General features: G+C 35.7%; 1 protein-coding gene across 5 annotated transcripts in view; it reads right to left on the bottom strand.

The window, feature by feature from the left end:
* Positions 1-13,122, bottom strand: part of RNF141 (ring finger protein 141) — a 29,859-nt gene that overhangs the window by 11,319 nt on the left and 5,418 nt on the right. For all 5 annotated transcript variants that reach the window (XR_004436049.1, XR_004436050.1, XM_033206546.1 and 2 more), the window contains exons 2-4: positions 11,068-11,261; positions 7,752-7,860; positions 1,992-2,173 (exon numbers count right to left, since the gene is read on the bottom strand). Coding sequence is in view for 3 of the 5 variants with exons in the window: in XM_033206546.1 (XP_033062437.1) it covers positions 1,992-2,173; positions 7,752-7,860; positions 11,068-11,210 (434 nt within the window). In the remaining 2 variants the exon portion in view is untranslated. The remainder of the gene's footprint in view (positions 1-1,991; positions 2,174-7,751; positions 7,861-11,067; positions 11,262-13,122) is intronic.

Raw genomic sequence — 13,122 nt, 5'->3', positions numbered from 1 at the left:
TCCTCCTCAAAACCACTGAGTATTAAAGTTTGAGAAGCTCTGTGAGCAAGATCTTTATGCACCATAAAGTAATAATGCAGAGGTTAGCACAGCTGTATTGCCAGACAGGTCTGAATGTGAGTCTTGGCTAGGACAATTTCTAATCATGACACTTACTTAGCTAAATCTCAAATTCTTCAGCTGAAATGGGCCAATAATTGTACTCCCATATGGAGTTGTGAGAATTTAATGAGTTTATACTTGTTGAACACTCATCACAATTCTATACCCTGTAAGTAATCAATAAATGTAAACCATAATGGAATTATGCATCAGATGTAAAGTTCAACTACATAAATATCCCTTAAGACCTCCTTCAATTTAGAAAGTCTCTTTCTATGAACTAGTGTATAAGGGTATCATTATAAACTGAAAAACACACAAAAACAAGAAGCACCCCTAACAAACTAACCAGGAACTGAATTTCCAGTTTTGAGGGCACATGAAAATGGATAATACCTTTACCTTCTTCATTAAGAAGATTGCAACAAGAAAAAACAATACTTTCTTTTCATGTGCTACCATATAGCTTGAATACACTGGCAAACACCATCCTCAGCTTTTAAAACAATTAAACAAAACAACCACCACCATTCTGAAGAGGGAGAAGAAAAGCAGAAAATCAGATCCATCTTTGAAAGATTACAGAATACAGGAAAGACAAGCGTCAACACTGCCTACCATGTTCTAAAAGTCACTTGGCGTATCAGTAACACTTGTATAGACCAAACCTAGAAAACCAAGTAATTCTATTAATCAGGAAATAAAAAATGGAAAATACAGTTTAACTGTAACATAGTACTTGAAAACCAGTTGGTTAAGAATGAACCAGAAATTGCAACTATAAATAGAGCAGTAAAAAAAAAAGAAATCACTGGCTGGGCGTGGTGGCTCATGCCTGTAATCTCAGCACTTTGGGAGGCCCAGGAGGGCAGGATCATGAGGTTGGGAGATTGAAACCATCCTGGCTAACACGGTGAAACCCCGTCTCTACTAAAAATACAAAAAATCAGCTGGGCATGGTAGCAGGCGCCTGTAGTCCCAGCTACTGGGGAGGCTGAGGCAGGAGAATGGCATGAACCTGGGAGGTGGAGTTGGCAGTGAGCCAAGATCGCACCACTGCACTCCAGCCTGAGTGACAGAGCAAGACTCTGTCTCAACCAAAAAAAAAAAAAAAAAAAGAATCACTGTTACATACATTCTTAACTTTAAGGTAAAGGACATGGTGAACATAGATTTCTGCTATCTACCCAGTATGACGGTAAGACAGGAGGTCAACATGTTTGGACCCACGTAAATCTTTTTCCAATGAGACATTTACAAATTTAAATTATGATCATGATTGTCAAATGTCAACACGTAGGAGCTTTCATGTGCCAAAAGCATAACAGAGAAGGAAAAGAAAGTTTAGATACAGCAATAATGTATTAGGCCTGGGTAAACAAGCATCATCAGAGAAAACTCTGGCTGACTTCATTTCCTTCTGGTAACTCAGTATATGCATTCAGTTCGTTCCTGAATGGACTGCCAAGTCCCGAAGCCAATATTTAAAATTTTAATGCTTCAATTAGACATTTTTAAGAAAAACTCGGATAATTTTGCCAAATTCTTGGACTTAATTCCCTAAAAAGCTTTGACTGTTTAAGAACCTAAATATCTATTATAAGGAAGGTGTTAACTATCTCCTTCGTCAACAAATGCATGCATATAGAGTGGATTCCTGGAGACCAGTGTGACAGAAACAGTAACATTAAAGTGGCCCCACAGAGCCACTTTAATTTAGCACTGTAACAACATCCGAAGCACAAAATAACCACAAAACTGATCTCAGATACAATACCAACTGAGAAAAAAAAAAGATGCTACAATGAACACCAGCAAAAATATTAGTAAGATTTTAGTTGTTTTCATATTAGAAAGTAAGTGAAATACAGTACTTATGCATTATATACCTTCCCATCCAAAGACTAGCCTGACAAGATGTTACAGAGGATGAATTTTCATCAGGTTCTTCAGAGGTGGAGCTCTGTGCCAACACTCCTGCTGCTTGACTTGTGATATCTTTATAAAGTTGAATAAACTGGTATAAATTCATGATCCGTGATGCCTCCACAATGCCACTGCTTTTGTTAATCTAAAAATACAAAGAACATGAAAAAGAGAAAAGTTGATAATTTCTCTGACCAATTTTTCCCAAAAAGCGGGAACAAATATTTAGTCAAACATCCTAGGAAATAGGAGTTTTCAGGATTTGCAAATTACATAAGAAAGCAAGAGTCTGAATAAATAATACCATGTCCCCTACATTTGTGGGGTTCAAAGTTCTTATACAAATTTATCTAATACTCAAAATAACCCTATAAGATTAATTAGGCATTATCTTGTTGATGGGTAAAGTGACCTTCTCAGAGTTAAGAAATAAATTTTAGAGATCAGTATTAACAATTCTTTCACTTTAATTTCTTTCTTTTTTTTTTTTTTTTTTGAGGCGGAGTCTCGCTCTGTCGCCCAGGCTGGAGTGCAGTGGCCAGATCTCGGCTCACTGCAAACTCCGCCTCCCGGGTTCACGCCATTCTCCTGCCTCAGCCTTCCGAGTAGCTGGGACTACAGGCGCCCACCACCTTGTCCGGCTAGTTTTTTGTATTTTTTAGTAGAGACGGGTTTCACTGTGTTAGCCAGGATGGTCTCGATCTCCTGACCTCGTGATCCGCCCGTCTCGGCCTCCCAAAGTGCTGGGATTACAGGCTTGAGCCACCGCGCCCGGCCACTTTAATTTCTTAAAGAATTTCTTAACCAAAGGATTCATTTGAATCCAACAACCGCATGAGATTCTACAACTCAAACAAGTACTTTCTTAAATATCTTTAAGTTCTATTTTGTACCAAAACTTCTAAACTAAAGCAAGAAAATTACTTTAAAATAAATCCTAACAAAAGGTGGTTGGATTTTTCCCAGAAGGCCATTTTGAGCCTTACCAAAAAATTCGTTTAATATGAAGTGAAACCAGTGGCTCAAAGGTTGTACCTTTACAGGTTGTACCTCTCCCCCATCCAGTTTACAATCTAATGTAGAAGATACTTGGGGCAAGTAGAGGGGACTGCTTTCATAAGCTTTGGGGAGCCATGGTGTGAGGCATAATGAAATGACCGAGGCCAGTAAGGTGAAGGTATAATGTTCTTGGATGAAGAACTTGTAATCAGAGAAAGATTAGAGATGTGAAAGACTTCCTTTCAGCACAAGACATAGGATGGAAGACTGGGCAAGAAGAAGTAAGCCATGAAATCTATTAAGTGCATATCAGAGTAAGCGGAACAAGCAAAATCAGAAAATATTTAGAAAGAAATGAAGAATATAGGAGATAGACAAAGATACAGGGCCATAAAATTGTGACTTGTTAGATTCTGGAATGCATTGATGGAACTAGGGATATCAGAAAGTGAGGTAGATTACATATTGAAAAATATTATTATACATTTGAATATTTTGATTGAAAATAATAGTTGTAACACATTTATTAATTGCTTACTATTTGAAAAGGCAGTGAAAAAAATACTGAGACACAAGAATGAGTCATGGGGCCAGGCACGGTGGCTTACGCTTGTAATCCCAGCACTTTGGGAGGCCGAGGTGGGCAGATCATGGGGTCAGGTGATCAAGACCATCCTGGCTAACACGGTGAAACCCCGTCTCTACTAAAAGTACAAAAAATTAGCTGGGCATGATGGCACATGCCTGCAGTCCCAGCTACTTGGGAGGCTGAGGCAGGAGAATCACTTGAACCAGGAGGTGGAGGTTGCAGTGAGTTGAGATTGCGCCACTGCACTCCACCCTGGGTGACAGAGCAAGACTGGGTCTCAAAAAAAAAAAGAATGAGTCATATGCCATATTAAGAAATTTTAGAACCATCTCTAATAATCAGAAAGTTGATTAAATTTTGGGAAGGTAGAATCTATCTGGAGATGCAAATATAAAAGGTTCTTTGAAATAAGAGACTGTACATGAGGTACAGAACAAACAGAATTAAAAAGTAACAGGAATTTAAGAGGCTTACAAAATAGATCTTCAGAGCTGAGGAAATTGGGGTAGTCCTCTGGAACTGCCATAGTACAGAAGAAATTATGGAATAATCCATTAAGGTTAGTACAAAAATAGCAAAGTGTATCACACTGTAACTATTCTCATCATAGGATTCCTGACACAAGTATTTATTGAGTACCATTATGTGGATGTTATTGGTACTATGTGCACTACTCTAGGCACTAGCCACAGTGTGTATAAAACAAAATCCCTGCCCTCAAGCAAGTTACATGATAGGTAGGAGAGACAGGCAAATAAAATACAGATACAGATTAGGTTAGATGAAAATAAGTGTAATGGAGAAGATGAAACAGGGGAGAAGGAATGCTGAGGGGTTACAGGGAAGGTGTTACAGAGAAGCTGACATTTAAAAACTGAAAGGTGCAGAAATGAGTCATATAGATGTCTACAGGGAAGATCATTCCAGGCTGAGACAACAGGAAATACAAAGGCTGTTTAACAGACGTGTACCTGGCAAGGAGCACAAAGAGTCTCACAAGAAGCCCAGAATGTTTGGAACAGAGTGACAGAGGGACAGAGGAAGAAGTGGTAGAGGGTGAGGTGGGAGCAGAATATATAGGACTCTGCTGATCTCAGTAATAACTGTAGCTTTGATTCCAAGTGCATGAGAAGTCACTAGGGGGTTTTGAGCCAAGAAGTAATATGATCTAATTTACATTTCAAATTGTGATGTGGAATAGGCTGGTTGTTGTGCTTGGAATAGACCGCTTGTTGTGCTGAGAACAGACAGAAGCAGGGCAAGAGAAGCAGGGAGATTAGTTAGGAGGCTACTGGAATAATCCTGGTGAGACAGGATGGTCACTAGGAATAGGGTGGTAGTAGTGTACATGGTGAGAACTAGCCAGATTCTGAATATATTTTGATGTGACAGGACTCACTTATGGATTGATTGTTAGGTATGAGAGACAAAGAAAAGCCCAGAATGACTCTAAGAAGTTGGTCTAAGAAAAAGAAGGATGAAATAATATAATTCATGCAGTTCTTAACAGTCACCTTAGTACCTAATTTTTAATTAATCTCTTATTTTTCTAATATTATTTCCACAAAATATTCCACTTAAACATATTAGATCATTTTTATAGTGGATTAAATATTATTTAAGGATAATCATAGCAGATGGCAGAGAGTCAAGATAAAGACTGAATGTAAATACACAGGGTTAAAAGTACAATTTTTTTAAAGTTGTTTAACATTAAGAAATGTGAAACTCTCAGTCTCCTACCAGTTTTTCATGGTAGACTTGACCTCTTTCTAATATAAACACTGACCTCTCAGATTCTTTCAGAAAGAACCTAAGGAATGCAAATAAAAAAATTTCTTTAGAGTAGCTCTAAAATCAAGAAAAATCACACACAAAAAAATCTAATTGCCTCTGCCTTTAGTACTTTTGTTTGTCTACTTAGAATCTTATTTTAAGGAAGATGTTTAAACTAATCACATACAGATGTTAGAGATATTGAGGTGAAAAGGAATTTGACTACTAATAAAATTAAACCTTAAGTCTGTATTTGTCAAAGAAGAGCAACAAAAAACTAAGGGATGAAAAGCTTGACATATTCGTATTTCCTTAGCTTTCTACAATTTATATTGGCTCTTCAATGTGAGCTGAGTACTTTATGAAATACAAACACACAGTAAGTATAATTTAGATAATATACTGCATCAATAAACAAGCTTCAACCTATCCCAGTCATTTAAAAAGAGAGTATTATTTCAACAGATTTTTTTTGTTCACTTAATATATACTGAGTTCCTACTATGTGCAAAGCACTGTATTACAGGCTATAAGAGATACAATAATAAATCTAGACATAGCTCCTGCCCTCAGGAGCTTACTCTCTAAAGGGGAGCTAAGAACCTAAAAAACTTTTTTCGTATTGTAGAATTATAAAGTATAAATAATGTGCTGCTGGAATCTGGAAGAGACAAGAGAACTCCTATTCAGGAAGACTTAATGGATGAGACAGTATTTGAGGTGGGCCTTTAAAGAGACATCAGGTTTAGATATGCAGAAATAAAAGGTATGGCAGAAACTGTTGGCTGATTATCCAAATACTCTTCCTTCTTTTCATTGCCAGCAGAACCTGATTTTGTTTTTGTGTCCACTATTCCCTGAAATTACTCAGGAGTCAATCCTGGTTAGTCTAATCTAAACCAATCAGGCTAATCATATTCCCTCTGTCAGTGTAGGTGTATGAAGGGGATATGACCCAATACTGACCAGTAAGTTCAGAAGCGACATCTGCTGGGTCTTTGATTTAACCAATCCTGCAGTTAGTCAATGGAGCTAGGATTTCTCCATAAGTGAGAAAATAAGTATTGTTTTTGTTTAAACTGGTTTAACAGGAATTTTCCGTGACTTCCTAATGGAAGGAATGGACATCCTAGTTGAGAAAACACAATAAGCAGAAGCAATGAACTGGAAAAGAAAAGTAACAATGATACAGTCTTAAGTTAGTTAAGCCTGATAAGAATGCAGAGCAAAAGAAGGTAATTGTCACTAATGCAGAAAAGATAGTTTGGAATCATATCGTAGGAGTTGGGACTATTTGGTGGGCAAGAAGGAATCACTGAGGTATTTTAAGCAAGGCAGTAATCTGATGAAAGTTGTGCTTTAGAAAGGTTAATCTCACAGCAGCATAAATTAGAATTTGGAGAAGAGTCTGGAAGTATAGAGATTCATACAAAATCTGTGGTAATCTGGATCAGAAGAGAGAGATCAGTCTGCTTGAGAGCATGAAATCTGTCTTATTTATCATATAAACCTAGTACCTCTCATACCTGTGCTCAAATGTTTATTTGAATAAACTGGAAGCAAAACATAGTATGGGTAAAACTGACAATCTACTGAGGAAATAAGGCATATTATTTGGGTAACCTCCAGGGTCCGTGACTCAAAGGAAAAATCTCCTAACCCAAGGAGTCTTTATGGGTTGGTCAGGAATGAACTTCAGAACACTCATGAATGCCCAATTTATGGTTTATATGCATATGGATGATTTTGTCCTTTGTTTTTCAGCCAGGATGGGGACAGGAGGTGGCCTAATAAAATTCACGCCTTCATTTAATCAAAAGGTTTGTGGCCTCAAAAAGGTTAAGAACTTTCTATCTGAATCCACTCAGTGGTGGTTGAGGCTTTCTAATATTCAATGACAGCTGGCAAAAAATCTATCCCATAATTAAAAATTACTAAAAAACAAAAATCCCTTTCAATGGATCTTTTTTCTTTTTAATGAATGAATGTATTCTCAAAAGAAAAGATCTTGAGGTAACATTAATTTTTAAGGTATCATCCTAGAGCTAAATAGGATGTCACCTTAGCACTCCATAGCCAGCTAAAAATCCAAAAACAGAGACAGAAGATTAGTATGATGTAATGGTTAGAGATATTGAGGCAAAAAAGAATTTGATTATAAAAACCCCTGCTGTATAGCAATTAGACAACTCTAAGATTCAAACAGCTAGCTAGAAGGCAATAACAATATCAAAACTATGTTTTACAAAACCACTGAGTTATTAAAATTTATATGCATTATATTATCTTACATTATTAAATATGGTTCTAGCCACCAAAATAGCTTAAGCTCAGAGGCAGAAGTCTCCATCAGTCTTACCTTGGTACAGACCACCCGTACAACCACTTTCCAAAAAGCAGAGGAATCAGACCCAGGTTGTACCTCAAAGAGAAGATGTTTTTCCTGGCCAGAAGCCACTTTAGCAGTTCTAAAAAGACACAAGAACATGTTAATTTTATGAAAAATCATATATTAATAAAATAATACAGCCATGAAACTAGATTCAAGAAACACTTTGAGAGAAGGAAATACAAAGAAACACAAAAAGACAAATAATAATGATTATAATAACTGGATTCTTAAAACAGGGATAGAGAATATTTTGAACATAAACATGCAACTTAATTTCTAAGGTTTTTAAAGTCAACAGCTTGGTGACATGATATTTATAAATCTCTCTTTGTCACATCTATATCTCAATGGTCTTTAAATTTCTAACAAAGACATTTAGGAAAAACAAGTCTGAGAAATCAGGGAATTAAAAAAAAAGGTTGGCAAGGGCAGTGGCTCAAATCTATAATCCGAGGCCAAGGCAGACGGATCACAAGGTCAGGAGTTCCAGTCCAGCCTGACCAACATGGTGAAACCCCATCTCTACTAAAAATACAAAAAGTAGCCTGGTGCACACCTGTAACCCCAGCTACTCAGGAGGCTGAGGCAGGAGAATTGCTTGAATCCAGGAGGCAGAGGTTGTAGTGAGCCAAGAACACACCATTGCACTCCAGCCTGGGCGACAGAGTGAGACTCTGTCTCAAAAGAAAAAAAAAGGTTAGCTTGTGTCATTTATCAAAATTTTTTGACTGTTGCCTTGGGTGTATATAATGAAAAATATCTTGCTCTTGGATCAATCCTTGTTTAAACAATGATATTAACAAACCTCTTGAAAATTTTTGTTCAGATAATTTGGGACTGGATCAAGCAAAACAAATGATTTGAGACACTTTTTATATAGCTCTACCATCCTCCCCTAATTTAGAGAGCCACAGGATTTTAACATAAAAATATATCACTTTGAGAAGATAATTCAATATCACGCTATCAACATTAATTTAAATTAGTTCAAAGACATGCTTAAGTATTGCAGTTTCCTTTTATCATTACTAACAACTCTCTCTGAGCACCACTGGGGATATCACACTCAACTAACAGCTAAATAAAATGAGACCACTGAAAGTTAAGCAACTAGGCTTAGGAAACAAAGTCTTTGGTGAAAATAATTCAGCATGCCAGTTTCCAGCTCTGTTTTCTAGCTGCCAAGCTTCATCATGTACAGGTTTAATTCTACAGTTTTCGGAGATCATTGCATGTCTGAAATGCCAACTCTGACCCATGGGAATTGGTTTTAAGAATCAAATCCAGTCAGAAATGTCCTGTGCTAAATAATTAAAAGGAAGACATCTGTATCACACAGTAAGCTTAGTTTGTGGATGGTTTTATAGGGTACATTTTATCTAATACCTGTATCTTCAGGTGAAATGGCAAAATTTTATATAATAGACTATTTATGAATATAAATTTCAAGACTCTAAAGGAATGGTAAATGTCATTGATTACTGCTCATAAGAGTTGAAAACATAAACATAAAAAAGCATTCCACTCTTATATTACTAAATTGAGAAACCTATTTTTTAAATTCTTTAAGAATATGGTCCCAGAAGTAATGCTTCGCACACTACCCTTTGGATAATTTTAAAAAATAAGTAAAATGCTAGAGTTTTTAAGACCAACTATATTTTTATCATAAAAAATAATACATAATACACACAGTAAAATGTAAAATCTCCCTCTCTGCCCTCTTTTCCCACCATCTCCCAACCAAGAGACAAGCACTGGGAATAGTTTAGTTCGTTTTCTACACACACACACACACACACACACACACACACACACACCCCACATCTATATACAGGTTTTTGTTTTGTTTAGTTTTGTTTTAATGAATGAAATCCAGTCTTCTTGAAAGAAACCATCTTCTAAGATAACTTTTAAGACAGTCTTTATTCTTCCCAATAAAGACAGTAGGTCTTCACATAAAGACAGTATATCAAGCTTATCTAATGTGTTCCAGATTGCCAGGTATGTCTCTTATCACCTAACACCATGGTTATAATGCCTAGGGAGTGGGTTCATATATCTTACCTTAAACTATTATTAGTGACTACAGTATTGTAAGTTGATATATTAAGTGGTCCTGAACTGCTAGTTGATTTCATTCAGTCTTTTTAGGGTTTAAGAAGAGGTAATGTGGGATAACAGGAAAACTGAGATTCAGAGAGGTGGACATGTCATTAATACCTGGGTAATCGACTTAGCCCTCAGTTAAAGGGTTCAATGCTTAGTAGAGTGCCTGCACATACTATGTGCTCAGTGAATGTTAGCTAAGTTGAAGAGACTAAACAGAGAACCTTTAAGATCTCATTTAAGAGGTGACTCCATAGGTTCTAATTATACTCCCAGGGGTTAGAAGAGATATATAAATAAAGGTAGATGTGGAAGTTGCCAGAGGCAGATTTAAAATAAAGACATGACATCTGCCCAATTGTCACCAAGGGAGAAAACAAACAGCAAAAAAGTCATATTTTAAAAGCACAGTGGTCTGGGGACATTCAGAGACAAGAGCCCTATATATTTTCATAGCTCCTACACAGATCAATACCAAAATTGATAAATAAATTAACAAATAAAAGACTAAGTTGTATTAGGTATGCTCTTTAAGAAGGCAGAGAATTTTATATTTCATTTTATAAATTTAGTCAGTGTTAAGTAGAAATTTAAAGATGTTAGCTAATTAGAAAATATTAATAAATGAAATATATTATTTCTCAGTGATGAAAATAAGCTATTACTACATATGTATTCCTCTGGCAAAATAATGACTCAGTAAAAAAAACAGTATATATGTATGTATGTGTGTATATACACACAAACCCACGCATGAATTGCTTCATGTACAGAAACCTTCTTAGTGTTACCTTTGACTATCCTAGGAGTCTTTCTCTCGAGCGGCTAATTCTTATACTCCATTTTGTTATGCGCCCCTTTAGTGCTTTCAAACAAGTGTCTATTGGTATAAAATTGAGATGCTGGGTTGTACTACTGTATCCTAGAATTGCTTCAATATGCCTGTGCTGTGTTCCAGGTTCCATTTTAAGTTCTTTCCATCTCTTCTGTCCCCATTATACACTTTTAAAAAGCTACATAGAAAGTCAACTTATAATAAATACTCAATAATATTTGTTAATGCTAACTGAAAACATTAAGGCTTACCAATCAATACCTCTGGTTATATCTTACACAGCCATGACATATGGGGCATACATACAACAAGGGGAAAAACAAAAAGAACAAGGCTTACACATCATTAAGCTCAGCTACTCTCCCAAGAAATTCTTCATAAGTTAAGGAGCCACTTTCTCGAACCAATGTAACATGTTTTGCTACTTTTTCTGGTAACTTGTTAATAACCAACTGTGTCTGATCCGAAATTTGCTGTCCCATGATGAAATGATGTCTTTCAAAATCCAGAAAGAGTGTTGCTTCACATAGTTTCTGTCAAATATACAGAAAAGCTACTTTTACATATAATACAAAAATGGCAACATACTCATTTTTCAAAAAAATAAAGAAAAACTAGGAATACCTTTAAGTGAGAGTTGAGTAGACCTACATGAGTCGAAGGTAGAATTTAAATGACTCTGTTTTCAGATTCACATAGCCAAATGAGAAAACAGGATTCACTTATATATTATTGGGAGGGTGATGAACCTCTAATTCTTATAATTTTATCACATCAAAAACCACTAAAGCACGTGTGCACGTGCACACACACGCACACACACACACACACACATTCAAGTAATTGTACTTAAGAGGAAGTTTGTCTATCTTCTATAATTTTCCTAAGAACATTTCCTGACTGCTTACCACATGTCAGGCTCCAAACTGTTTTCTGTATATTGTGTCAATTACTTCTTACGACAATCCTAAGAGGTAGACAATATTATACCCCTACCTATTTCCCATAGACAGGGAAACTGAGCTAGGTGACTTATCTAAAGTTACACAGCTGTAAGTGGTGAAAGTGAACTTTGAATTTGTCTTTCAGATTCTAGTACTTACATTCTTATCCACTATGACATACAAACTTACAGTATACTTACATCAGCTAAATAATTCTGTTGTTGAATTACTTTATTTATAGACATGTACCTTAGTTTTAATTTTTAAAAATATATAAACAGACTTGTGGCTTGAAAAACCTAAGAAAATTAAAATGTTAGATATTTTAACCACCTCACATTTTCTGCTTGGAAAAAGATAGCTCTTGTTCATTAAGTATTTTAGGTACCCCCAAAATATATATCTAGTTATCAATTTTTTAAATGCCCCCAAAATCAGATGCCCCCCCAAGAAATTCTATTTTATTTATCCATCAAAGACTAACATTGTATTTCATCCAAATTAACACTCATATCACATAAAGCAGGTAAAACAGTAATACTCTTATGGAAAAAGTTTTTGTAGGAAGATTGCTTTATCATTAATCAAAAAATAAAGTTATAAATTTAAAATATAAAATATATCTTTATGAAGTTATTAACCCAAAAATATGTAAAATTTTCTTTAAGTATTAAAATTTAATGTACTATATTTGAAGTTTATTCCTTTAGTTACCTAAAATAGGAAAAGGGCAATTGTAATTAAAAAAAAAACAACAATTACAATTTTGAATCTGAGCCTACCTGGTAATAGTAAATATCACATTATAGAGATAAATGAAAGGAAGTTGTTGAGGAAGATCTAGGCCAAAAAAAAACCAAAAAAATCCCTGAAGTCAAATTATATGTAAATATTGCCAAGTGGATTTACAGCAACTGTATCCAAGAAGAAACAATTAAAGATCTTAGCTTAGAAGAGGTCTCCTGGGCACTCAACATCAGTGATTGCTGAATTTCAAAGACTAGTAAATCTCAAAGCACCATGGTGTTGGATATTTGTTTTAATTCTAAGCAAGCACAGTTTCCAAAAATAAACAAAAATTCCCCAAAACTTAACAAAAATCTCAAAAAGAACTTATAACCTGAAAAGTAGGATATAGATATAATATTAGAAAAAAAGTCTTTCCCAAGAAGGGCAGTAACTTCACAATGAGGTATACCACGTATTTACCAGGTATACTATACATTGTCCTTATTTTTCTTGACTGAATCCAAACTTGTGAAAAATCATGAGGAGTCAAGGGTTGCAGACTGGTATTAGGGAGCCACTGTGTTACAGGACTTTTTAAAAATTAAACTCAACAAGTAGCACATGCCTAGTGCTTATGTTCTGGAGCTACAACAGTGAACAAAAGAAACATGGTTCTTGCCACTTTGGAGCATCCAATACAGTGGAGAAGAGACAGTAACCA

Source organism: Trachypithecus francoisi, unplaced genomic scaffold (genome assembly GCF_009764315.1).
Source record: "Trachypithecus francoisi isolate TF-2019V2 unplaced genomic scaffold, Tfra_2.0 Lachesis_group8, whole genome shotgun sequence".
Lineage (NCBI taxonomy): Eukaryota > Metazoa > Chordata > Mammalia > Primates > Cercopithecidae > Trachypithecus > Trachypithecus francoisi.
This window is presented reverse-complemented; position numbering and strand designations above follow the sequence as displayed.